The sequence below is a fragment of the Nipponia nippon genome, unplaced genomic scaffold (assembly GCF_047370975.1).
Source record: "Nipponia nippon isolate SJK-2023a ecotype South Korea unplaced genomic scaffold, ASM4737097v1 scaffold_4, whole genome shotgun sequence".
NCBI classification, from domain to species: domain Eukaryota; kingdom Metazoa; phylum Chordata; class Aves; order Pelecaniformes; family Threskiornithidae; genus Nipponia; species Nipponia nippon.
The window spans coordinates 98,843,607-98,870,438 of NW_028262358.1; the positions used below are offsets into that span (position 1 = coordinate 98,843,607).

The 26,832-nt window shown below is 38.5% G+C and overlaps 1 protein-coding gene across 2 annotated transcripts in view; it reads right to left on the minus strand.

Annotated features, from left to right (window-relative positions):
- ZNF451 (zinc finger protein 451) overlaps positions 1-26,832 on the minus strand; it is a 40,590-nt gene that overhangs the window by 11,991 nt on the left and 1,767 nt on the right. For both annotated transcript variants that reach the window (XM_087777182.1, XM_087777181.1), the window contains exons 3-13: positions 18,447-18,530; positions 17,105-17,230; positions 15,427-15,538; positions 14,669-14,819; positions 13,141-13,267; positions 11,287-11,440; positions 9,110-9,257; positions 6,931-8,585; positions 5,683-5,817; positions 2,255-2,385; positions 1,101-1,287 (exon numbers count right to left, since the gene is read on the minus strand). In XM_087777182.1, coding sequence (XP_087633308.1) covers positions 1,101-1,287; positions 2,255-2,385; positions 5,683-5,817; positions 6,931-8,585; positions 9,110-9,257; positions 11,287-11,440; positions 13,141-13,267; positions 14,669-14,819; positions 15,427-15,538; positions 17,105-17,230; positions 18,447-18,530 — 3,010 coding nt within the window. The remainder of the gene's footprint in view (positions 1-1,100; positions 1,288-2,254; positions 2,386-5,682; positions 5,818-6,930; positions 8,586-9,109; positions 9,258-11,286; positions 11,441-13,140; positions 13,268-14,668; positions 14,820-15,426; positions 15,539-17,104; positions 17,231-18,446; positions 18,531-26,832) is intronic.

The window sequence follows — 26,832 nt, forward strand, 5'->3', positions numbered from 1 at the left end:
TAGACCAGCAAATGCCTGGTGTGGCCAGAAAACTCTATAAGCATCTTTTCTGTATCAGAAGCACATAAATCAATTCCAGCTCACCACAGATCGTTTTTTTCAGGAAACCATTTAATTATCCTATCTTTCTTTCTTCCTTTAATCGACTGATGCCAATTCACCGTTCAGTGCTGGCACTCCACTTCAGTATTCCTGGTAGAACAGCAGCACCATGCGATAGCTCTCATACACCTGCATCAAGACTAGCAGTGTATTTTTCTGAAAACAGTTTGGGGCTAATTCAGAAACAACTTTCTGTAATACACACTCGATTTACAAGCCCCCAAAACCACAAGAAGCAGCCAGGAAAAGCAATAGCATGTCTACAGAGAAATGTCAGATCTTCTAGGAAAACTTTACTTCAAGATATTTTAAAATACTGACAAGTATTAAAACTCATCTCAGCTCCACTATCCTTCGCATGAAAATGAGCTGGCTCAAACCTCTTTGATTATCCTACATAAAAACAGTGCGACCGTTTTAGTGTGCCATTAACTAGAATATGGCATTCTAGAGAACTTAAAAGCTTTCATTGATACTTTTCCTCCAAACAGATGTGTGAGCCATGTGCCAGTAAGACAAATATCAAGCGACTGGAAGTGGCCAGGAGGACAATCAGAGTTAAAATAGGCAGAGATATTTTGGGAAATCATGATGCTTTAGCAGGGTCATGTTTGTTTCAGACCCAGAACAAATCAAGCAAAGCAGATTTGAGTACCAATTGACAAATATTCACACGAGAGTGCTCTAAACAGCTTCCCTAACTAGAAAGGAGTTTTCAGAGTGAAACAACAGTTTGTCGCCTGCTATAGAAGAATAAATCCTATAAAGAATACAGGGAGGACAGACTTTGTTACGTTGAATAAAAATGCCTAAGTCTAGTTTCAAAGCTTGCCCTAAGCAAGTTGATTTTCTGATCTATATTTCATTGAAATACCAGTACAATACCAATACAAGAAGCATCAAGCAACAGCTGGTGTTACCAGCACAAGCGTTCAATTCTTTTATTGGAAAGAACTATTGGTTTACTGGAAAGATTGTGTTTAATGTTTACTTTCTACCTTTTGTGGTATCTGAAATGCTGTTTAACAAGGCACACATCATGTCTCCTTCAATGTGGTGAGGATTTAGGATGCGAGCTGACCGCTGAGTCATCTTAAATTGACTTTCCAGTTCCAGGAAGCTTTTGTCTCCAGAAAGTACAGTGAAAGGAATTTGCTTGGGCAGGTGCTCATCCAGACGACCAGCCTGTATGGAAACAAGTGACAAGTGTTGAAACTGAGATCACGTTTTTATCTCGTGAGGTTTGGCTGGCTTTTGTAAGACAGGTCTTCATAGGAAAGCCTTCTACAGCAACTTACCTCTGCTTTTATGGTCCGATGCACATTACACCACTGTGAAAGGTATTATTTCAACAGTTTGACACTGCATTTATTCTATACATATGACAATAGCTATAGGAAATGGCTACCAGAACAGTACAGATGGAGTATGGAACAAATTCCTGAAAAGCAGAATTTCAGAACCTTCTCCACATAAAACAAGTCATCTGTGCAGAGCATTTTAAGAATCATAAAAAAAGTGTAATGCAACATACAAACACTGTTGCAAAACACCCTTATATTGTATAATTAGATTCTCAAGTAGTTTTATCTAATTGATTAGGCACTACATGAAGGAACATGAATCCCCACGGCATCCCAGATTCCTGTCCTTCATCTGCACCTCTCCCAACCCAGCCAAAGCCCTAGGTCTACCGAACAGAGGCACTGCTTTTTTTCAGCCCAACAGGGTCTCTGAAACTGGCACCCATCCAACTCCATCTTAAAAGTGGCTCTAGATTTGGGCTACTTGAAGAAAGAGGCAGGAGTTACATTTCTCTTTGAAACAGAAACTGTAAGAATTGTGGGGTTTTTATTCTTCATTCTCTAACCGGACCCCTTCCCCTCCACAACAGACTGATGTCCCATTTGGGCTAACTTTTTTATTCCTACAGAAATGGGGGGGGGGGGGGGGAAGTAAATAATTTCTCAACAGGCTGTCTCCACTCAATTCAGTGACAGGTTTATCATTCTTTCTAGTGGATGCAGAAGTCATGTGAAGAGAATCTAAGAATCCCATCTGTAATTAGTGCTTAACATCAACAGCAGGTATCATCTGCCACTCTTCTCTGGGCACAAAAACACAACAATCAAGAAAGCGTGCACTAACTTACATGAATGCAGAGAGCAAAGTCTGCTGCTTCTCTTCTGGTACCGCAACGTGGATGAAGAAAGAAACATCCAATCCTCTTAAGATAATTGTAAATTTTGCACTCCACTGGAGGTTTCCAGTTGCTGTGTCCTCCTAAACAGTGAAGAAGAAGAAAAATAATGGTTAAAAAAAAAAACAGACAGAAATGCCACCATGAATTAAGAATGCAAGAAGGCAAAAGCAAAGATAAATCTCACTTTAAAGACAGAATTTATTTTGACCAATGTGAAAGCTAAAATAAACATATATTTAAAGTTCCAAAAGAACCCTTGTTCTTGGGTTAGAAAACAAAAAAAGAAAAAATAGCTAGCCTGATCCTACACAAAGCCTTTCACTCAATTTTGTATGATTTTTTCTTCTAATCCTGAAAAACTTATCTTCTAGATATCATATGTGTTTAGACACAACGATGTATTTTTTTTCCAGTTTTAAGCACAGTTATGGTTAACATGCGGAAGCAGAGGAGCTCTGGGAACATAGTACAAGTAACAGAAATGCTTCTCTTTGGGAATCCTGTACTAATGTAATGCCCAAGATTACTTCCAGTAGACTAACTGCCTGACACATCACATCTCAGAACTCTTTAAAAAGAAGATCCAAGAACTGGAGCGACAGCTGAAACAAATGCTAGAGTCCTGACAAACACTTGGATGCAGTCAAGGATAAGCAAAATGACGCTACAACGGGGGGGGGGGGGGGGGGAAGTGCAGGAATTTTCTCAACAGTATCCTAAAACGTAGTTAGTGGCTGAGAAAATAGTTGGATAATTAGACGAGCTGACTAACAGGCCTGCTACAGATAAAAAGAACACCAGGCTGAAACAGGTTGCAAGGGAAAGGAAAGGAGCAGCAACTCTCTCAAGAAGAGAGGGAAAAACAGAGGAGCTTGCAGTTACTATGGCAACATAAAAAGACAAACAAATGGAAGGACAATTTGAAGGGAGTCAATAAGAATTTCGTTACATTCCCAATTGCTAAGAAATAATGGGTCTGCAATGGGGAGGAAAAAAAACGTTGCTTTATCTGCCAGATGATAAAGTGGCTGGATGCAAGAAAGGATTTTGAATGGGAAGTGAAAGCAGTCATTGATGGCACTTCATATGAGGACATGTGAAACTAAAGCCCAAGTAACCAGGGTAGAGAGGATTGTGTATTCGAGCCTACCCATCCCCAGGCTGACAAAGAAGTACATGCAATCTTAAGTAGATTTCTCCAGGGTTTTGGTTTTGTTGTTTGGGTGGGTTTTTTTGTTTTTGTTTTGGTTTTTTTTTTTCCTCCTTTCTTTCCCTTTTTCAGCCTAATGGCTATAAGAGAGTATAAAAAATTATCTCAAAGCTCAAAGATTTACTAACAGACTACACAGAGAAGATTTAGGGGCATCCATCTATGAGAAAAATGGTGTTTGCAAGTCATTCTCTTCTGTTGTGACAGCCTTGATCACTGCTATTTGTGAAAGACTTGTAATCACCAACCCTGGCTTTTCTGACAGAGACATTTCTGACAACAATACAGTTTAGACATTCCTGGGTTTAATCAATTTTTTCTTACTGAATCAAAGTAGCACATTTTAACCTTGGAAAGATAGTAACAGCACAGAAGACCCTGTCATAACAAACAAGCTTGGGTCAACTAATGACAAACCAGTTTTGAGTAAATTAAATACAAAGTACGACTGAAAGCAAGTGTCTGAATTCAAGTGGGGAAAGTTTGACATAACTGTGAAAAATTATTCTTTGCTAAGTAATTCTTTATAAAACCCAGACAAAGTAGCTTTGGACTTTAGATGTCAAACAGGCCTGACACTTCAAGTCAGATTCCTAATAGTTTCTTATTTTTATCTGTAGAAAAAGAAAAAAAAAAGTTTTTCCGAGGCCAAGTGGATTGAATAACTATAGAAACAAACAACAAACCTTCAGCAATTAAAAACCACAACCAAACCCCAAATCACCTTAGAAGTCAAGGAGTGCAGAGGTGAAGTGAAATTGGACCAGAAGTCAAGCTGGGCAAAGCTTCACAAAAGATAGCAAGAACAAACAACAGGTTGTTCCACCATATAGAGAAGGATGGAACAGAAATCCAGAATGATTAAGTATAATCTAAACCCTCAAAATCACTATTTTCTGTGGCTTTGTGTACGTATGTGCGCATGTGCAAGAATACTATTACTGTACAGAGAGGCCAAAGGCTAGGTAATGACAATACAGGTAATGATACAGAAGTAATGCCTGAGCACAACACAAAACTCGGGAGTGCAGCCCACTTTAACAGAGAACACCAGAGGATTCATTCCCAGAACTCCTAACAACCAGGTTAGACTATAGGTCCAGGAGCACAGCTGACTGTTTGAAGGACTTACGCTTTACACTCACAGACATACTCGCTCTGCCTTCATCAGCTAACTGGAATACCTATTTCTAAAGGGGGGGGGGAAGTAGTGATTCATGCAACAACAGGCCTTTCTATCCAACCTCAGCAGCATGAAAACTCTCAGCTTTCAGGGTGTTCTTGGTTATCTTCTAAAGGAAGAGATAATCAAGAACATTAAGTAAAGAAGTGCAGTGCAATGGTGCTTACTAAGTGTAAAACACACCTGACAATTCCTACAAGTCTGTTAAGATGACGCCTATGTTTCAGGCAATAAATATTTTGAAGCTATCCCTTATCTAGACTTTACTGAAGTATTCAATGTACCACAGGCGAAATAATTATAAAAGCAGGTACAGAGAAAACCAGCAGAAAAAGCATGAGGTGGACAAGAAGTTGGTTCAAGAATAGTCAGGTAAGGAAAAGTATCAAGTTAAAGGGATGCTATTGGTAAACTTTGCAAAAAGTTTTCTCACAAACCCATAACAACATGAGTTCCATCAATCACCTTGTACCACTACTAGTATCTTCCAGATGCAAGATACACCTATTGATGTACAGGATGACCAAGGACATCCTTAAGGAGCAAGCCAGAGACAGAACAAAATTCAAGTACAAGAATGTAAAATCATGCCTTTTGGAACCAAAAAGAAAAAGAACATTACAACAAGGACTTGGGAGTTCGAAAGAAAATAATCTCAGAGTATTATGGCTGTCCTGATAATGAAGAAAACCTAGTATGATACAGCCTAAGTAAGTTCAGCAGGGAAGCCAGAAAGACTGCTAAACCGTTCAGCAATTCTGGAACGATATTCTACAAGGAATAATAAGAGCAGAGGAGGTTAAGACCGAGTTAGAAAAGTTCAAGAACATTTCTATTACATGGTGCCCGTGACAGTGTGATTTAAGAAGCCCTAGTGGCTGCTTGTTCCTGCTCTTCATTCTCTCAGATTCAAAGAATCTCTGCTCAAGTATTTGTGTAGACTGGTTAATCTTCTCTTCCTATTTCCTTCCAACCACTTTTTACCTTGAAAGCCCCAGATAAACGTCCCTTGGTTCAGGTTAGCTGGCAGCTGCGTGAATAAGCTTCCCCAGTTGTCCAGATCCACCAACACAATGTGAGTCATGGTACTCAGGTAGTCAAGATCAGGAAGTTCACCATCTTCAATGGGATAAAAAGGACGCATTTAAAGTTCGCCTGGCTTTCTGGTCAACCAACATACATCAACTTAACATACGATTTTGAAAATTCATGTATTCAACTGTTCTAGAAGCTAAAAGTTACAAAACATGATCCTATTTGGCGATTGCATTGTTTTTAAATCAACTGAAGTAGCATTTAGTAATGCACAAATTGGAAAAAAGAAAGTAGAGTCTAGCTGTACAATGGTGTAGAGCTGGATATTTTTGTGGTAGGCACAGAAAGCTGTTGTCCTGCACTGAGACATTTTAATAGTCCACTTAATATTCAACTGTGCACCCCCTACTACGGCAAGTCTCCATGACATTTAATTGCCTACATGCATAAAAGCACGTAAAATGTTCGGAGACATACTTTTTGCTGTATATCCAACACAAATGTCAACCTCTTAATCAAAAGCATTAGGACACCATGAGTAATTAAAAACACTTCCAATTTTTTAACACAAGGTACACCTTCAGCATTCTTGATATCATTCTTGGAAGTGACATGAACTTCCAAAAAAAAATATTTGTGTGCTCAAGGCACAAACACGTAATACATACTAAGAATATAAATTCTCAGCTGAAATTATTTTTTGGCAAGCTAAGGAAACTGTGCTATAATAGGACTCCCCACACAGAAAGCACTACCAGGATCATAAATATTTATACATACAAAGAAGGCAAGTTTCTCTTGAACGTGTGTGTATATTATAGACCATTTTTACATTTCTAAGAGTTAGATCTTTATTTGGGGTCCTTGATTGTCTCCTTCCTTTTAACACCACATTATGCTCCCAACTAATTTGAAAATTAAATGTTTCAGTCCCAGGGTTCTCACATCTGCCTACTTTTTGCTTTTTAAAGACTTCATGCATACAGCATATAGCAATAAATTTTTGAGTCCAAGTTCTAGAAACTCAAATACCAAGAATTCAAAATGCCGCTTTGAGAAATAACAAATATTAAATTCTGAGCTGATTTATAGACTGGATGTAGGCAAGTGGTATGCTACATACTTGTACTGACATGGAAACAGAGTGTGTTAAAGACAACAATATTTTTCTAATGTTAAAAAAAAATTTCTACAAACCTTCACCAGGTTCTTCAGAGTATGCCGAGTTCTCTTTTTTTTCTTTCTTTCCCTGTATTGGTCCCTGCAGAGGAGATGACTGCGGTCTTTCCCGATTCTTGGATGGAGATGGTTGAAATTTTAGCTTGTGCGGTTTTCTGTCCACACAAGACCCACTTGCTGTGAACTTGAATACTGTATTTTCCGATGCTGATGCAAGACTTGATATATTAGGTTTCTGCAAGAAGCAGTGTTTCATGTGATAGTGCTGATGCGCGCTCTGAAGATTGTCAAAGTTTTTGTTGCACGCAGCACATCTAACAACATACATCTCTTCCTTTTGTTTCACTGACGTGTGACTGCTGAGATGGGTGTTCAAATCAGCAAAATTCTGTGCAGTTGCAGAACAGAAGCAGCATCGAAACCATAAGTTTCCTTTTTGCAGCATGGCTTTCTGACAATTCACATAATCGTTCCTCCTGTTTATTCTGGAGACATAAGTTGTCCGGCAACCACAGGTTAAACAATCTCCTTTTTCTACTGGGAGGAAGTCCTCCTCTTTTTTTATTGATACTTCCATCTGCTCAGGCACAAATGCATAGTCCATGCTATGAATCTCCTTATAATGGATTAGAAATTCTTCTTCTGTGTCAAAGAAGAGATTACCGCAAAGGCCACAGAAGTATTTAGTCTGTATCTCCTGGTTATGATGCTCTTGGAAGTGTCGCTGTAGCGTTCCTACTTTCCGAAAGTGATTTCGGCATAAGCCACAGCAGTATCTGTGAAATGCGTGGCTTTCTAAGGACATGCAATGTTGTTTAACGCTCTCTTCAGATTCAAACATCTCCTCACAAATGCGGCATTGCCATTTTCCCAGAATAGGACTTTTTTCAGGGGAGAGTTCCACAGGACTAGGAATGCAGTCTTTCTTTTCACTTGCAGAAACGCATGTTGCGTCAGAAGCGGATGGCATAGGTTCATCTTCTAGAGCTTCTTGCTCATAATAGTAACTATGTCCACCATGAAATTCAGTCACATGTCCCATAATATCCTCTTCTCTGAGAAGATCTACAGAGCATGCTCTGCACCAGAGAAGAAAATTAGTCAAGTGTGCTCCCCCATGGAATCGACTCATATGCAGGCGGATAATGCTTGAATTTTCAGCAAGCTTTCCACACACAGCACACTTGTGACAGATCCTATTTGCTGATAAAATGTGCTTTTCTACTGACTCTTCTGTAAAAAACTTTTGAAGGCATTCACAAAACCAGGCTTTTACCTTGGAAGCACTACATTGACTTTGGTTTGCTACGCTATCTTCATTTTTATCTTTTAAATCGCTCTTCTGTTTTGGAGGAGTAGACCCCCTTTCACTGGTAGACTCATTTGAAGTCAAATGTCTTTTAAGCAGTGGTCTTGACCGATCCACAATTTGGCACAAATGAGACTGGTTTTTATTTTTTCCATTGATATGACAGAACATCAAGATGGACTCTTCCATTGTAGTAAGAACTTTAATGTTATGTTGAGTGGTTTGTTTATGCTGGGTGATCTGATTCTTATCAGCAAACAGTTTATCACAGTTCTCACAGTGACCTTTTGTTTTAAATATCTCTGCAACTTGGGAGATGCTCTTCTTTGACAGTGCCACAGGCCCAGAATTACGACAACGTGTTCTAGAATGGATTAAAAAAAAAAAAGAGGTTGTGTCATAACCTGAAACATTTATAAACTTTCAGATATACTTTGAAATATTACCTAGTAGCTACAGCAATTAGTGCATAGAAATAGTGTCTTCCATATACTTTAACTCACCTACTAGATTGTCAACAATAAAATGCAACGCCTATCTAGTCTCTGCACTTTAAAGAGAATTAGGTGCTAATTTCCAAAACTAGCACTTAGATTGACGCTTGTGTTGTTGACTCAGTAAATTTTAGAAATCAAATGCTGCCAACTTAGAAATAGTGGAGCAGAGACCAAGTTCTGTTATCCTGTTACAGACATTGATCAGCATTCTGTAATGGATTATGTGGGGTAAGGCAGGGTAAAAGACATGGAAAGGGGGCAGTTTTTTTATAGTTTACTCAGGAAGTCAACATTCAGATGGTCCTAGATGACCTGAGGTCCACTAGCACCACTAAGAACACATCTGCCTATCTGTTATCGATCTATGGACATTCACATTACAAAGACAAACCTGAAATGAGCCGTTAATTCCATATGCGAGCGTAATATCTGGTAGCAGGATATACACTTCACTTGGAAGGGGACCTCTTTGCACAGAGATATGAGAAGGTTCTTTGCATAGGACGGGAAAGGTAGAGGAAGGCCAGCCTTCATGTCATCTATAACGTGGAATGGCAGAAAGTGCAACCACACGTTAAAGAGTTCTTTCATAGTGTTTCAGCTCTCAGATGATATCGTTACGATTGTATTCATTTGTCACAGGGTTCAGAAAGCAAGTCACCATGTGTCAGCTAAGTCACAGTAACTGTGCAATGGAAGCTTTAAGTAAAACTGCATTAATTTTTTAAAATTCTCTAACAATCTCATACCAGAATCCGTTTGCATCTTGCTTTTTCATACTCGGTGACCAACTCTACTTCCCTTTTCCTCCTTCTACAAGGTCAGGTCAGATACCTCTCTTAGGGAGGTTCTTATTGACCTTCTTTCTCTCCATCTATCACCACCTGTCTACTCTTACTACATACACTTTTGCTTAAAGCCATAGTGTGTTTAAAAAAAAGAAAAAAGTATGCAATTCGTTTAACAAGTTCCCAAATACTCTGACCATCTCTCTCTCTTTCCCATCCTCATTGTTAATTGTACTTAAATTTTTAGGTGCAGGACTTTCTGTTGTTCCGAGTACAGACTCCATGTCTAACTCCAGGTACGAGCAGAATAAGAAATTTTCTATTGAAAAGAGAATGGGAAATGGCTTATGAACGATATATTGCTGTTAATGTTCTGCATCTTAGGAGGCAAATTCTCTTTGCATTTTCTGTCTAGTAAGATGTGATGATCAGCAGGCAGTAATCTGAGGTTATGCATTTCAACTAACTTCACTGCCAGATCTTACAGACCATGCTGATAATATTAATCGTGAAGATCTACCAACGCAAAGGAAAAAATGGAGCACTTCCTTTTTTTGTTCTGAGGTAAGCGCTATCCATCTCTGAAGAAGAAAACCCTACTTTGTGCTTTTAATCTTTTCCAAGCAATAGCTCAACAGTAATCTTTTTTTAAAACCTATGGCCTGATTTTAAAGGCATCTACAGTCAGCACATACAGAATTAATAATCTATTTGAGAATAAAAGTACATTAGATTTACAATACATAGGAGAACTCAGAACTGTACAGCTGACTGTCACTTCCATGAACATGGCCGTACTGACTCAACCTGCAGGAAGATTCCTTCAAAGCCTGTCTTTACTGTACACTTCCTGCAGCCATGCTGGAGAAGGGTAGAAGATATAGTTATGAAGATGAAAAATAAATATACCCATCCTTTTGGCCACGTAGGCTCATCCTGAAAGCTACACTATCTAAAATATGGCAGCTTCTTGAATAAGAAGTCAGCTCCATCTATATCTCATCTGTCTCAGTCGTTTACCCAACATTAAAGTAAATGCTTTAAAGCCTATTGCTTATGTGAAAGCTAAAAAGTCAGTACAGCTACGATGGTCATTAAGCCTGTTTTCAAGACTGTGATCAGACAGAGGTCTTCCGTGGAATCTAGTGAGTATGGTTCAGGATCTTACCAGCTCACAACATAACCAGTATTTTAGCCTTCAGTAGCAATGCAGCCAGTGCAAGACATCAGACCAGCAGCACTGTTTCAGCTAAACAGGCTAAATTTGCAATTTTATGGAGAAGAAACTTTCACAGGTCTTTTCCATCAGGAATGTCAAGGACAGTGACAAGAAAAATAGCCTCCAGCAGACTTCAGACAGTACAGTAAGGGGAAGGAATATCACAGCCAGTCTGACTGGAATTGAAAAAGAAATTTATGTGTTTTGGTCCGAGTTCCTATCAACATGCTAAATGTAAACTTATTTAGGACAGTAGTTGCACAGAGTCACTGGAGAATGAGAAGCTTATATAAGAGACCTGACAGCAGGGAGATAAAGGAAAGTCTGCTTCTCATTACACCAACTGTGATGGAGGAATCATTTCTACACAAAAATATGAATTTCAAAGCATCTCCTCTTACAGAACTGTATCACATTAAGACCTTAAAAGAAAAATAAGAATTCATTAACAAACTTAAAAACCTTAAGCTTTTTTACACAGCGGAAAAATATAAGTTGCTTCATATCATAAGGATCAATTATCAGAAGGAATGACAAGAAGTACACTTAGTAGCAACGTACCACTCAATTTAGAAACCTGGAGGAAGTGGTTCTTTCCTGACATATGCTGCAAGCATTCATCTCTTTTGGTGAAAAGGAGGAAGCAGTTTGGGCATGCAAAACACTGAATATGCTGTGGAGGGAGATCTTTTTTATGCCCGTCATTTTCATTTAGCTGGAAAAGAAAATAATCTAGTTAGGAAAAATACTAAGCCAAGAAACCAGTCCCAGTTCTCCTCATGTCCTTCCATTCCTCACTCCTTTCTGTAGTAATATTCTCACTTTCAGGTTTTTAGCTACCACATTTATGTTTATCTACAGCCTACCCCTATGCACTTCAGCTCCTGAGACAGAAGGGATTGGCCAAACTTCCACTGTCAAACTCAGCTGCTCATCCTTACTACACTGACAACTTTTCCATTCCCTTCTTGAACCACTGGGAGCAACCACCTTCGCCAGGAACTATGGGCTCCATCAATTCTTCGCTAGTTGCTTTACCCAGGCTCTCAGAAAAAGCTCCTTCTGTCACTAAAGCAGTTGTTTTTCCTCATGACAGTTCTTCCGTAATCTTGCTAACTTCCAACTTGTCAAAATGCTGCTCCTCAGAGCAGCCTGACAGGCCTATAACTTTTATCAAAGTCAACTCCTTCCACCCCCTTTGCCTTCTACATCAACTTCAGATCTCTGCCTTCAGGACAAAAATCCTTTAATTTTGCTTCTGATGTTTTTGCTTGCTCCATTCTTACGTCACTCAAAAAAACTTCATGATATGCTTATGCTTTCTTCCACAACTTTGTTTAGGATTATCTCCCCATCCTTCCACACCAAAATAATCCCGTCTTCTTGCCTGCTGCAAGAGCCACTCCTTTTCCCCAAACTTATCTGTAACTCCTGCTAACGCCCCTGGACACACCACAGGCACACAACTTGGAAGCAATGGAAAAAGAGCAGGGACAAACTATGACACAGTCTTTCAAGCTTGTCAGGTATGACTGTGCATCAGGATTTACTACTAGCTAAAAGTAGACCAATTTTCAGAGTTTCTAAAACTTCCGCTGAATTTAAACATAGCTTCTGGAGACTAGGTGGGTACACAACAAGATTTGTTATTAAAACACTCAACTTTGAAAATGCTATCCATTATCCAGTTCAACGCCAGACTGCTTAAATAAAACCATACACCCAGAAGATAACACCTGAGCATCTGTCATTGATTGAACTGAGGTTTTACAGTGGTAAGTTATGAAAAGGGAAAGAGAGAGCATTATAAAAAAAAAAGTGAAAAGAGTGGAGGGAGGGAGCAAAAAAAGCAAATACTATTGATTTGAATATAAGCTAATAGCTAAAACTCAAATGCTAGATTATCCTTTTCCCTTCTGTAATTTAACTAGTGAGTAGCAGCAAATACATCTATCAGAGACTGGAATCAGAGAAGAAACAGTTGCATCTGAATCACCCAAGTTTCTTTTCTCACTCTGTTGCCTCTTCTTCCCCATCTCCTTTCTGCTGCTTCTCTTTACCATCACGTATTTCACTCTAACTTCTTGCCTTTATCTTTCATAGTTTTGGAGATGCAAAAAAAGGGAATACCTTTCGACAGCACCAATAGAGGGACAAGACATTCAAGACAAAACTATAGTCCTCTCGAAAGTATGCTGGGAAGTACAACCTAATGGTCAGATCTAATGGGAATACTGTCAGGATACACCAGGTGTTTGAAACACAGCAGAATAAGAAAACCTATCTTGAAGATTAAAAGAAGGGAGGGGAGAGAAGGAGGGTCAAAAGGGGAAAAAAAAATTAGTGTCTAATTATACATCTTGAAAACCCTCTACTACGTTCAGTCAGGTGAGTTACTTATCCTTAGGATCTTGCCTTAGATAACAGATGATCACTGTACTGCTGAGAGGTTGAAAATCTTTTGCAGCATATCACACAGGCAACAGCATTATTTGGGGGTCCATGTAACGTGACTGTTGGGTCACAAGGAGAATGGTCGAACCTGGAGAGGAAGAAATAATTAACAAACTAGTCCCTTCTAAATAGTCAAAATGGTTTTTTAGTGGAAAAAATTGTCTTTTGGAGCTGTTGGACAAAACCCTATCAAATCAACCTGAACTGTAGAATTCCTCACTTCCCCTATCATTAACTGTGTCAGTTGAAGTATCCTGTACAGAGGTGATTCTCCCTGCAGCTTATCTGTTATAATGACCACTTTGCAGAGGATTCATACTGTTTTTAAGAGCAAAAGAACTAACAAAACCTTGATTTCCTACAGAGGGATTTTAAAAATGTATTTATGTTTACATCCCTGCACTAGATCTGGCTGGGATGCAGTTAAATTTTCTTCATAGCAGCTTGTACAGGGCTGTGTTTTGAATTTACGAACAACAGCGTTGATAGCACAGGAACGTTATAGCTATTGCTGAGCAGTACTTGCACAGCGTCAAGGCCTTCTGTTTTTCAGACTGCCCTGCCGGCGAGTAGGCTGGGGGTAGGCAAGAAGTTGGGAGGGGACACAGCTGGGACAGCTGACCCCAACTGACCAAAGGGATATCCCATACCATATAACGCCATGCTCAGCAATAAAAGCTGGGGGAAGGAGGAGAAAGGGGGGATGTTCGGAGTGATGGCGTTTATCATCCCAAGTAACCGTTACGCATGATAAAGCCCTGTCTGCTGATTGGAATTCTTTATTTTGCTTACATGCGCAGCTTTTGCTTTACTTATTAAACTGTTTTTATCTCAGCCCAGAGTTTTCTCACTTTTACCCTTCTGATTCTCTTCCCCATCCCACTGGGGTGGGTGAGTGGGCACCCGTGTGGGGCTAAGCTGCCTACCAGGATTAACCACAACACTCCCGTCAGCTGCTCTCCTTACCATCTTCCTCATGACACATTCAATAGTTGAAAGGTAGTATATGCTGGAATTGACCCCAGACACAGTGAGTGCTGACTCGCAATGATCAGCTATGGACACATGTCTGACCTGTAGCTCTTGCTCCTCTTTCCCTTCATTAGGGGCTCTTTTTTTATCTTACCATCAAGTTATATATGGTAGCCTTTTGCTCTTTTTCAAGTTTGTATGAACAAATAACAGAACTAGAGAACAGAAATCTTGTTTCTCAAAAAACCCAGATATTAAAAAATGCTCAACAGGAGGAAGAAATCAATTCTGAATGAAAAGAAAAAAACAACCAACACCAGAAAAACCCAAAAAAACCCAACCAACCAGGAAGTTCATCGCACATCATCTATGTAAAGTCTGTAACATATTAATCTGCTCTCCAAATGGAATTTTGTCATTATAGGCAGTTTAAAGTAGACTTGATGCTAATGTCCTAAGTTTGAGCATATTCTTTCATTATTATTACTTGCACTGAGCTCTTGCATTATGTCCTTACCTTTGAAGGTGACCTAGGAGAAGATGTCCATTATCAAACTCTCTGTTGCAATGCATCACAGGACAAGATATGGGACTGCTGTTGACTTGCGTCCGACCTGCCCTCTTATAAATACCCTTTTTTCCACTGTTAACAGTGCCTGGTTTGAGACCTGTGTTATAAAACAAAGCACTTAAGCCTCTATAATTCAGATTCTGGTTAAGAAAACAAATTAACACACAAGCCCTAAAGCATTTAAAAATCAAGTTATACTGATTCTTAAAAGCAAATGCATCATAACTCAATCCTGCTATGGTAAGTCTGCTCTTTCAGTTGAGGAATCTGTCTCTTCAGTCCCCCGTAGGATTACTCTTCAAACACTCTGACACCGCTCCTCTAGGCGATATTTTAAACTGATTGAATTTCCTGAAGTTACACTTATTTATGTAGACATTTTCCTGCGCAACAGTTCAACAGTAATATTTTTTCCTCTAGCAACTTTGCTTATAAAAGTAGTTAACATTGCCTTAGTGGTTTTTAGACTTTGCATATTAAATTTTCTAAGCAGCAAAACATTAGAAGAATAGCTTTTATGGAAATGAGCGTGTAAGAACTTTCAAATGCCACAGTCTAGAAAAGTTAATACTGTAAGATTTGGTTATGCATAAGAGGCACCTGCAAGATCAATGTCAGTATTGCTCAATGCAATTATCACATGTTCTATTCTGTAACGCAGGACTTAGAAAACGTATCACTGGAACTTAGTTTCCTATTCTTACCTGGCATTTTTAACCACTGGTCCACACATAATCTTGCAGCTTCTGTGTCACTGTGTTCCCGAATAAATTCTAGCTCTTGCAACCCATGAGCATATTGGGAATCAACTTTTTCCTGAAGGGGAAAACATATCAGGCAAGGTGGCAATCAAATTTAAAAAAAAAAAAAAAAAATTCAAGATTAAATATGTATACCAAAACTTACATGTGGGTCTCTAAAAACCTAAGGGAAAAAAAAAAAAGCACAAAAAAAAAACCAACACAAAGAGTGTTGGTTTTTTTTTTTCCCCTCACCTAAGGGCAGGGGGGGGAAATCTTACAACTTGACCGACTTCTATATAACACAATAAAGATGGAATGTAACAGCAATTAAAAAAGAAATTAAAAAATAATATTAATTTTTGTGCCCTAAATAAAAGCTACACCTTAGGTCAATTAATTTACTTTTACTGCACCTCCTGAAGTTTCTGAAGCATGTACATAACCAAGAAGATTTTTATGATTATAAAAAGCAACAAGTAATAATAAAAAAAAGGGCAACACAAAATGGTTACTGAAACTAAAGAGTCCATTTGTTCCACCACTGAAGAAGGAAAAAAAAAAAAAGGCAGTTTCACCTTGAAGAGTAATTTTTATTCTGCAGATTGCATTACCTGATGAGGAGTGAGGAGATACCCAGCAGGAAAATATTCATCATTAACAAAAGGATTTTTTAGCCTTCATTCTCAGACTACTTTAAAAGCTACATAGCTATCTCTGACTCCACTTTACAGCTGAAAAACTCTATGTAGAGACATTAACAGATTGCCAAATTCTAAGCAGAGGAGGCAGGAGTGGGATGTAGGCCTCTGGACTTCAAGGCTACCTTGGACTATACCCAACAGCCTTTTACTCTGTTGTATTACAGTTGCATAGTCTATTGTAGACTATAACAAGCTGTAACTATAGTACAATTATGTGACTTTAAAAGCCATTAACAGTCTTCAGAAAATTAGGCTGGAAAGTCAGCATGTTCCACAAATACTGGATTTGCATTTGTCCCTGTTAATTTCATTATGTTCTTGTAAGCCCATTCCTTCAAGCTGTCCAGGTCCTGCTGATAGCAGCCCTACCCTTAAGCCCATTGACTGCACCTCCCAGTTTGTAATAAAAAATCCATGCCTTTCAAATGGCTGCATAATACAATTAATAGGATTCAACTTTAAAATTATGCCTTATACATAGAAAATTTTATCCCATTATAAAATATCACCTGATACAGAGATTTAATGTAGCAAACGGCTCTCAAAAATCTCAGACAAAAAACAGGTAGATAACTAAGTTTGCTGCATGGTGGTTTGTGATAAGTTACTTTTCAATTATTTAACTAGAATAATTGATGCTAAGGTCCCTCTGCTATATATATAAATGAGAGAACAAGTTTTTGCCATTAGCTTGCATGAAGTTAGTTTTTTTTTCTCCTTCGGAACTGCAATAAGACTAACAAATTGATCAGTTAAAAGCCACTGAAGAGACAAAGTCCGTATTGTGTTTCAGACGATGCCCAGAAGCAAAAATCTCTAGTTGTTAGTTCCAGGTCTGGCTCACCAATCTTTTTATTTACTTAGTAGTGAAAACAAGCACACTCATGACTACAAGGACTGTATTATGCAATTCTACTGAAACGAAATACATCTAATACCTTAAAGGCCTTGTTTTTCTCTTCTTTTTGCTGTTTCTCTACTTCAACATGGCGTGCCAGACGATCCAAGGTTGATGTAACTCGTTCTTTCTGATAGTCAATGTGATCTTTACGCTTAGTATTTCTCTACAATTGAAAAGTTAAACTTTTATTTGGTAACTGTTAAGTAACAGGCACTTGTGAAAAGTCATGCTCAAGCATCAGGACACAATTCAGTAAAGATACTCTGATCCTAAGTTTCATGATCTACCTTGTTAGTTTTCTCTTCCTATTTACCAGCATCTGTAACTTCTGTTAAAAACCAAACCAAACAATCCCCCTACATATTCAAGGCAACTCAACATCAACATTAGCCTCACCAAAGCACTAGAAGGAACATGGATGATTGTGCTGGATGTCCTAGAATTCTCCAATGAATTAAAAATTAAGTAAATTCTTCTAAGTAGGTAAACAAAATTCCTAAAGATTTCAAAGCCAACATGCATCCCAGCTGAAAAACTGAGAACTGTTATCACTCATGCTCTAAGACAACACTGCCCTGTATCTTCAGAAAGGCAGATCGATAGCTTTTTCTAGCATAAGGCATAGATAGACACTGTAGTCTGCTCCTGCTACACGATCAGCTCTAGCTATCATCACTGTGGACTGAGCCTCTGCATGTACAGAAGACCCACCTTTCCTTAAGAACCAGGTTTATTACACATATCCTCTACTGCAACACTGGAAAACAGAAGTCAAAACATGGCCATTGCTGCCAAAACCAACTGTAGTAGAGTCATTCTCAGTTGCTGTCCCTCTCAAAGGCCCTGCAGAGTAGGCACAATGAGCTTGGGGGATACATGAATTGACCAGCCTACTTCCGACTCATACATTCTTAGGAGTGATTATGAAGAATGAGGCTGAGTTAAGACCAGGCTGCCATCAGAATAAGGTCCTCCAACCTATAAACTGCTCCTAAAAAGTTATTTTAGAAGAAAAAGGCCTGGGAGTAGGCCAGATACATTCGCGGGCTAGAGACTGGACACACCGATTTCTGAAGGTCACTTGTAAAGTGACATTTTTCTTCGCTACACTTGCTAAAACCACTGAAGGTCAAATAAAAGTTCTAAGTCCATTTCAAGAAGGCAAAAAATGGCTCTGGAAAAAATGAAGCATTGGCATTCTTGCCTTCCACTTGACAGTAGGTAAAAATCAAGAGACTTTAATGTTGGTTTACTTATTTATTACTTGTTAAAAATACCTCTAACAAGTTTTTTGTGAAGAGTAACTGATGGGAAAAAATACAGGAGACTAATTATTTTATTCAACCGAGAGGTCCCAAAATACATTACAGCATACTCACATGAACATAAGAACTGCTGTTAGGTTCCTCATCCTCACTACTGACAAGATCAATGCATTCAAGCACAGGTCTTAAAGGTCCTTCCTGAAAAAAAGCGTTAAAAACACACACAAAAGCATTAAATGGTTTTCCTTGGAGATAAGATGTTGCATGCATCAAAGCACATTGTCAGCATTAGCAATACCCGAAGAAGAATTTCACCAAGGTTTCAACAGAGTGCAGTAATGAAATTCCTGCAGGGCAACTTTTCCACTTAGAAGACTAATCCTCAAAATTGGTAAAACATGCAAATAAATAAGTATTCACAAATAATTAAAATATCAACTTAACATATAGATATCAACTAGGAAAAAAAAAAAAACCAGTCTTGGCTTGCTTAATAACCTCACATTCTTCACCTTCTCAGTCAATTTAGAACTACATTTTTAAAGATATGCAAATTGTGCCATTAATTCAATGGTAATAGGGTAGCAGGCTGTTACCAGGAGAGGAACAGTCTTAGATTACACTAAGCAATACTAAACAGTTTTTCATTGTTTTTCAGGGTTTGTTTTTTTTAAAAACAAAACAAATTAAATTCCAACTCCAAAAGAAATTAAACTCCTTAGGCATGTCAAACATTAAGAAACAGTTTCATACACATTTAAGCCCTGAAGGCTACTCCTTTTTGAACAGATATTCCATAAGCAGGTTACAAGTGTTTTCTCTGTATTGGAATTGGTGGAGATACGCAAGAAGTAAGGCAAAGGATGTTAAGGCAGAGGACGTTAATCAATGTCTGTAAACAGTTAACAAGACCTGGACTGAGAGAAGAAACAGGAGGACACCAAAAAACAGTCAAGCAAGGAAATACCAAGATAAGCATGAGAAAACAAGGCCGCTGATAAAGGTGAAGGGAGAATCTCTTGAACCAAGAGTGAACTATCCTAATTAACACAGTAAAAACCATACCTCCAGCAATAAAGCCCCCGGCCCAAGCAAAGACCTCTACCTACTGAGCACATGCTGTAAATCTAAAACACACTGTACTTTTAAGTGGAGACGAGGCTTGCGAGAACCAACAGAAGCAAGGATGAATAAGCGGAATTGTAAAAACACTGATAACAGCTACTCAGACTGCATAAAATGTCACCGTATGTTAACCAAGGTGTGCTAGCTTTGTGGAGTTACCACCTAGCACCCATCTCAGTGCAGACACGAACAAATATCTTGATTCTGCGTGTTATTCAGCTTTTTGCACAGCGGGTAAAAGAACCCTGCTTTTTGGGACAACAGAATCACAATGAGGGGGAGATCATTTCATTTTAAAAGAAAACACATTTCACCCATTCACACCACATACTCAAAAGCACAAAGACACATGTCCAAATAGGCTGTCCAGCATTCGGTTGCAAAGATGTGCATCCAGGCAGCCTGGTCAGGACTCCATGCAGTGACATAGAGGACAAAGGACCCTGGCTATCAACAAGTACTTAGGTCTTCTCCATTCTTCCTGGCTTGGCAGCCATGTGCTCCTTTTTCATATTTCCCATCTTTTGTCTCTTTCCATGCTGCCCCTCCTCTGCAAGTCACTAAAGGTTATCAATTGTTTTTGTCTCCTCCTTAGGATGTCTTAAGGCTCTAACCCTGTTCTTGTCTTCTGCAATCACCTTAATGGTTTAAGCCTTGGTTTTAATTTGTGTGAATGCTGTTCCTTGCTTTCCTGACCCGAGTGTCTTCAGAAACTTCATGTAGATGGTCTGTGACCTCAATGACCTGCTAGTCTAGGTAGTATCAACATCAGTTGATTTACATGCCTTCACATGCCCCCCTTTTTTCATTCTGTCTGGTGCTTCCACACGTGTGCATACATATTCCCATTCACTGTCCGTTCATACCAATTTTAACATGTCTATTAAAAGCTTCTGGTAGATAGCAGAATGTTGGCATAAACATGAAAAAGCAAACAGAGAAGAAAAATTAAAATCAGCAACCCAAACTAAGCACATAGGTTATAAGTTTTTTAAGGAAGATGTACAAAATCATGTATGGAGCTCCCTCCACACTTACTGAGACAAGAGTCTTCAGTTTTCAAAGGCAAAAAAAAAAAAGCACTATGTTCACATAATCTGATGTCATGCACACCCCCCCCATCATACTACAACATTATCACGTGCCAACTAAATAATCAGTATAATGAAGGTGAAACAGGATGAGTAAGTCTACATACACCAAACAAAAGTATTCCTAGTGACCCTAACTCACATCCATGGTCACATGTGTACACATCTTCAGTGAGAGGCAAAGTTAACAAAAATCTCCACACGCCATAAAAAGTTTCCCATCCAAATTCTGAAAGTTATTATCTAACATCAAAGTAAATAAACAAAGACAGTTTAAGGGGTTTTTTTTGGGGGGGGGAGGGGGGGGGTGTTGTTCTTTTTTAAAGTCTGCACATGCAATGCCATCTACATCATATGACAGAGTTTTTAACTAAACTGCAGCATTACCCATTTGTCTGGCAATATTGCTGGCAGATACCACAGAGCTGTAATATACTCCAAAGGTATTCTTCATTTGTTAGAAAGTTAAGTTTTCCAGACAGAAGCAGCACTTATGATAGTCAGCAGACTGACTTCTTGAAGAGGTCCAGTACTATATCCAACATCTCTGCCATATATTTGGCAGTGTCCTCAACATCTTAAAAACCTACCAACTACGGCAGGCGAGGAAGATTTATTGCCTCATGAGAAGTAGCAGAGAGAACAGCAGCATGCAATTCTCTCTGCTGTCCTTACTGCATCTCTTTCTTTACATTCTTCCACCTTTCAAGGCTGTAAAGCTGTTCAGCTGGCCAGGCACAAACAGTCCTCACTGTCTCACTGGGGAGGAAGAGGGACGAGATCTCGGACAGATGACAAAACCTGGTATGAATCAAGCTGCAGGCCTCAAATTACCGCAAAAGAGTGCTTAACTTTTTACTATCAAATAAATAAAGAGAACATGGTTTTCTAAATGAATCTAAAAAAAGAAAATCCATGACAGATTTGTTTTTGTAGAAACTGACCTCTATAAACTTATAAGAAATTAAATCTTTATTAAACAACAGGTGTTAGCAAGTAACAATTCAAAGACACACTCAGACCACCTGACTGTCCAATCAGTTCAATAATGTGTTTTGAAATGATCCTAACAGCTGTAGCTTCTTCAAATGCAGAGCTTTTCCTTATTTCTGTTTACTTACTCCCTGGGTTCAGCAACTAATTAAAAGTTAGGAAACTGACAGCTGAAAAGCAGAGTAACTTGCTTTCAAGCCTAGGAAGTTCTAGTGACCAGAACAGCAAGTTCAATTTATCACAAGTAATATTACATTTGTTTAAATGTTGTTTGCATACATGAAATGTTCTTTTTTCCTTCCGAATTCTGTGCCTCTTGCTACACAATTTGTGTACTACTTTTTGGGTTGCATTCCAATTTGAACACAAATGTAATATGGTAATTCTTTAAAATGACTCCTGAAAGATACACACCCTTACTTTCCACAAAAATAAAATGGGGAAAAAAAAACCCCGCAAACCACCACACCACCTGCCTATATACACTCCTGAAGAATACAAGTCCCAAATGTAACATTTGTTTAGGCTAGTTTGAGTTTCACTGGTTGGTAGTTTAACCTTTAGACGAAGATTAAAAATAAACACTGAAATTAAGAGTATAAGAACTACAATCCTGGGTCCAATCAAGAACTCACCTGTGCTACAAGAGATTATTTTGAGAAAGTATAGGAATTGGGGAAAACAGTATAAACTATCCACTCAGCAACTGCTTAAGTCAATATATGAGAAACCTTGATTGAAAGCCATCATTAAATGTCACAACACTGATTTAGATCCATCCCAGCTGAGTGCCATTACTAGAAAAGACTCCAAATACTACTTCTAAAGAGACAGTGACTTCAGCACAGGTTCATCCTGACAGCAGTGCTCCTCTCTGCCAAGAGGTGTTGATACCAGAATGAAAGTGGAAGTTCAAAGCCTCTTTATTCAGTGGCCCAGGATAGAAATCATCCCCGTGGAGGCAGACCGAGTCTAGGACTGCTCTCCCCTTTAAATGTTCACAGAAGCCTTCTGAGAATTTCATGCAAGCCATAGCTTTAGATGGACTTCCTATATTTTTAATCGTGATTGGAGAAGTGGTGCCAGGTGAAACATATCCTTTTTCCAGCAAGACAGAGCAGGTATTGCTAACAAACATCCCCAATTAATACTCCAGGTACCACTCAACAGCAGGAATTTAGCTTTTGCTCTGTTGGCTCACCTGCACACAGGTTGAGCCCCAAACTGAAAGTTAAGCAAAGTTTAATGACTTCATTTTTTCCAACTGGTTAAACTAAATAGTAACATAATGCAAAGATAGTGCCAACCCTGAGGATTCCATCACTGTAGGAGAGTGAAGAAGCTGAGCATCAGTTAGCTTCATCCAACTCTTTGTATCTCCCCACAAGATGAACACCACCAGCTAAAAAGTATCTTGGCACACAAGAGCTTGAGATTACAGAAGAAACAACGTGGACAAGCACTCCATGAACAGCTCTAAGTTGCGGCCTCTCTAGCTGGCTATACTGGCATACTTGGCACCCAGAAAGCCATCAGTGCTCCCTACTAAGATACACTTGGTCTTAACATCTCATAAGCAGATCCTTCACGTTAAAAAAAACCTCAAAAAACCCAAACAAAAAAAACCCCATGCTCCACTTCTCACTTACTTCTCTGAACAATCTTCAAAAGCCACTCTTCTCACCAGCCAACAGCCACGCCACTGAGCAATAAACCAATGGCTAAGTTGCAGCTATTTTGGTTACTAGAAGAATTTCTAGGTTTTAATTGATAGAAAATTATCTTTTGAGCCTCCAGGCAGCTTTGGTGTCTCTGCTGTTATTCATAGCTTTGGTTGAAAGCATTAGCATTTAATCAACAAAACCGTAATTTCATCATGCTATGCAAAATACCAACTGTAACAATATAATCAAATCCATTTAATGAGCGGCTCGTAAAGATGGAGCCTCATATTCATGCCCAAGGACAGTTTATTCTCAAGTTCTGTGAAGCTCATTTTTACTGCCTCCAGAAGTTTTCTCAAAAAGTCCTAAACTGTGGCCTCACTTTCTTCCCCTCCCTCATTTCAATTAATCCTTGGGTAATCAGGCCTAGCTAAGGGACACCTAGTCCACGGATACATCATGTAAGGTCTCTTGTTTGTTTGTTCAGTTTTTAGCTTTACGTGCATTCAGACCAAATACCCAGTTTACTCAAAAAGTGCAGCTAAACTTTTGCATAATTATATACACACTAGCATACAGAAAGCATGAAACTAGCTTTCAGTATATGTGACCACAGACTTAACATATCTTTGACAAAATAATTATGCAAGCATAATTGTGTATACACATGTAAACACACTAATTTTCATGGAACAAGTTTACATTAAAATAAATAAATCTGACAGAAGTTGTACTATTTGTGCTCTAAATCTTTGTCCCAACAGATTTCCAACTTCGACTGCTGAGTAACTGACCAACATTATGAACCAACACACACTTAGAAAGTTTTGATTTCTGTAACCTAGTAAATAAAAATATCCAAGTCCCTTGGGTTGGGAGCAAGTATAAAAGCCCTGTTTCAGAGATGCTTCGTAACACCTCTACAATTTTATTCTGTTCCTGTTGTGATGCAGCTGAAAGCCAGAGAGACAGATACTTGAGTCTATATCTAATATTTAACACCTCAGGGGGAAGGGAAACAAAACATTTAAATAGTAACTATTGTGTTTCAGCAAATCACTTGATTTGAGAAGTATTTCACTTTTGACAAGTGTTCTTCAGGTATCATTTTTATTGGAAAATAACGATTACAAGGAAACCCAAATATTTTACCTGTTCCTTAAGACCTCTGTAGAAACTCAAACAACTGCAATTGTTTTTCATGAATCAATTTTTCTAATATCATCAGTTCCCAAAATAGGCCAGAAGTCCTCTTCAGGTTTGGAAAAAAAAAAAATAAACATGCATTTGCAAGAAAGTAAGTGGCTGCTCCAACACTTCCAGGACAGAAAGGGGCTGTATCTTTTGTTATGAAGTGCAGCCAAAACATTGTAAAAAGGAAAAGCTGCAAAGTATATGAAATACACTTGTTTTTCCTGGATCTGAAACTGAAATCAATTTAGAGCTCATTATTGAATAAGCCAGGGCCTCTGGAAGTATGTTTTCCTTTCAGTTCAGACTTTTTAAATAAAAATCACCAATAGTGAAGAAAACTTGGCATAAATGTAACACTGCATCAGAAAATTAAAGTAATTTGAAAATACACAGATCTTCAATTTTCCAGTTGAGTATTATTTTGGATAAATAATCTTTATATGTACTTAACAAACATTTACAGAAAACCACAAGTACTCTCCTTAACAGTGTTTGCCGTTGTCACGCAACAGAGGAGTCTGGAGATATTTAAACATTTTATAAAACTATATATTGAGGTCTCACACAGAGTAACAAAGGTAAAAGCCCCTGCCTAGGAAAGCCACCAACTTTATTAGGGATAACTTATATTTTTTTAAAAGAGCAGCATAATGATGAGCCTCATCTTTAAAGAAATCAGTCAGAAAAAAACATGAGTGGATCAATACTATTAAAAAACCAAACCAAAACAAAAAAACAATTCATTAAATTTTTCTTAGCATTAATTTTCTTAAAATATAATTTTCTTAAAATTATATTTTTCTGCTTGTATGCAAAACTTAGAATTTAATGATTTTAAGTGGACAAAATACATTGTAATGCAGAATTAAAAGGTGGGAAATTATGGAAGAACAGTTGTAAGTTTCTTGAATGAGGGTGAATCTGACTGTAAAAGTTCAAAAGCTCTGGCAGCAGCAGAGATTGCTTTTGCTCCATCAAATGAGGATGTTTTGTCATAGTCCTACGGTATAAATTCGAACACCCTAAGACGAGTGACTGAAATGGGGAAAAAAAAAAAAAACAACAAACCAACACAATGAACAAACAAAACCAAAACAAACAAAAAACTCCAACAAACAAAAAAACCCCAACTTGCAAGGGGGGAGAGGGAGAAGAATACAGATCACATGGCCTACAACTATTTGTTTTCTATCAAAATGAACACAGGTTGAGATATCCAAGTGGCTTCTCCAGTTCAATTTATACAGTATGACCTGGTGCACTGTGTCCTCAGGACACGCAGAAAATAGTACTTGGATGATCAGGTAGCATTCACAAGCAACATTTACGAAGCCTATACACTTCTAGTCATACAACACATTATTACATGGAAATTATAATCTAAAGCTACCCAAATAGTTTAGAAGTCCTTTTGAAAAACCCAAGGTCATCCTCATTCAGAGGAGCAAATGGGAGATCCGAGGACACATTGCTGACATTACATGATGGCCAGTGTCACAAACCTTTCCCCTTGTATTCACCAATGGCAACAGTAAGCTCTTCACCCCAAGATACCAATCCTGCACAAACAAGCCTAAGCAGAGTCATCTTCCTGTACACAGCAGCCTCTCTCAAAAGCAATCATCATTGGGACCACAAAGGCTCTATATTATCCACAGGGAAAACCAAGAAAAAAAGGTAGCAGAAGCATTGATTTTAGTAAGTCTCTTCTCTTTCAATTACTGCTCTTGGTGCTCCAGCAGCCCTTCAATCATTACACATTCAAAGCTATACTAGCTTCCTCATTCTTTGCCCAGTGTTTCAAGAAAATGAAGCTTATACAACCATGATACACATGAATGCTTGTGTGTGTATATGTAATGAACTTTGAACTCATTCGTCAATTTTGACCAAATCAATTAAAAGACCAAGAAGGCTCAGAGATAATCAACTACTTACAATTTTTGCAAAAATATACACGTCCCTCATACTTGAGCACCTAAATACCCTTGCAGAAGAAGTCTGTACATTGAACTTAGGCTTTAATCAAACACCGTACAAAACAGAAAAAAATAAAATCTAGTTATTGTTCAGCATTAAAAATGAGACAAATCCATTGGAAACCAGCCATTATTAGTCCTGGCATCAATTAACCACTTGATCCTATTCACATGTTTTGTTCCTCAGGAAAAATCATTTCTCTGTTCTTGTATGTATCCCTGCCATCCAGCACCACTTCACTGATGATGGATTCAGGCCAAAACACAGGCAGCATGGAAAACATTCTGCTTTTCTTAGATATTCCAGAGATGCGTCTTAAAGTTCCATTCACATACGCCACGGGTCAGCATTAGACTAGGTGTTGTGCTGTAGCTGTTATATAGTGCTTCACAATTTGAGAAGACTATTTAAGGTCTCTAACCCATTATTTCCTTCTTCTTCTTCTAAACAAGT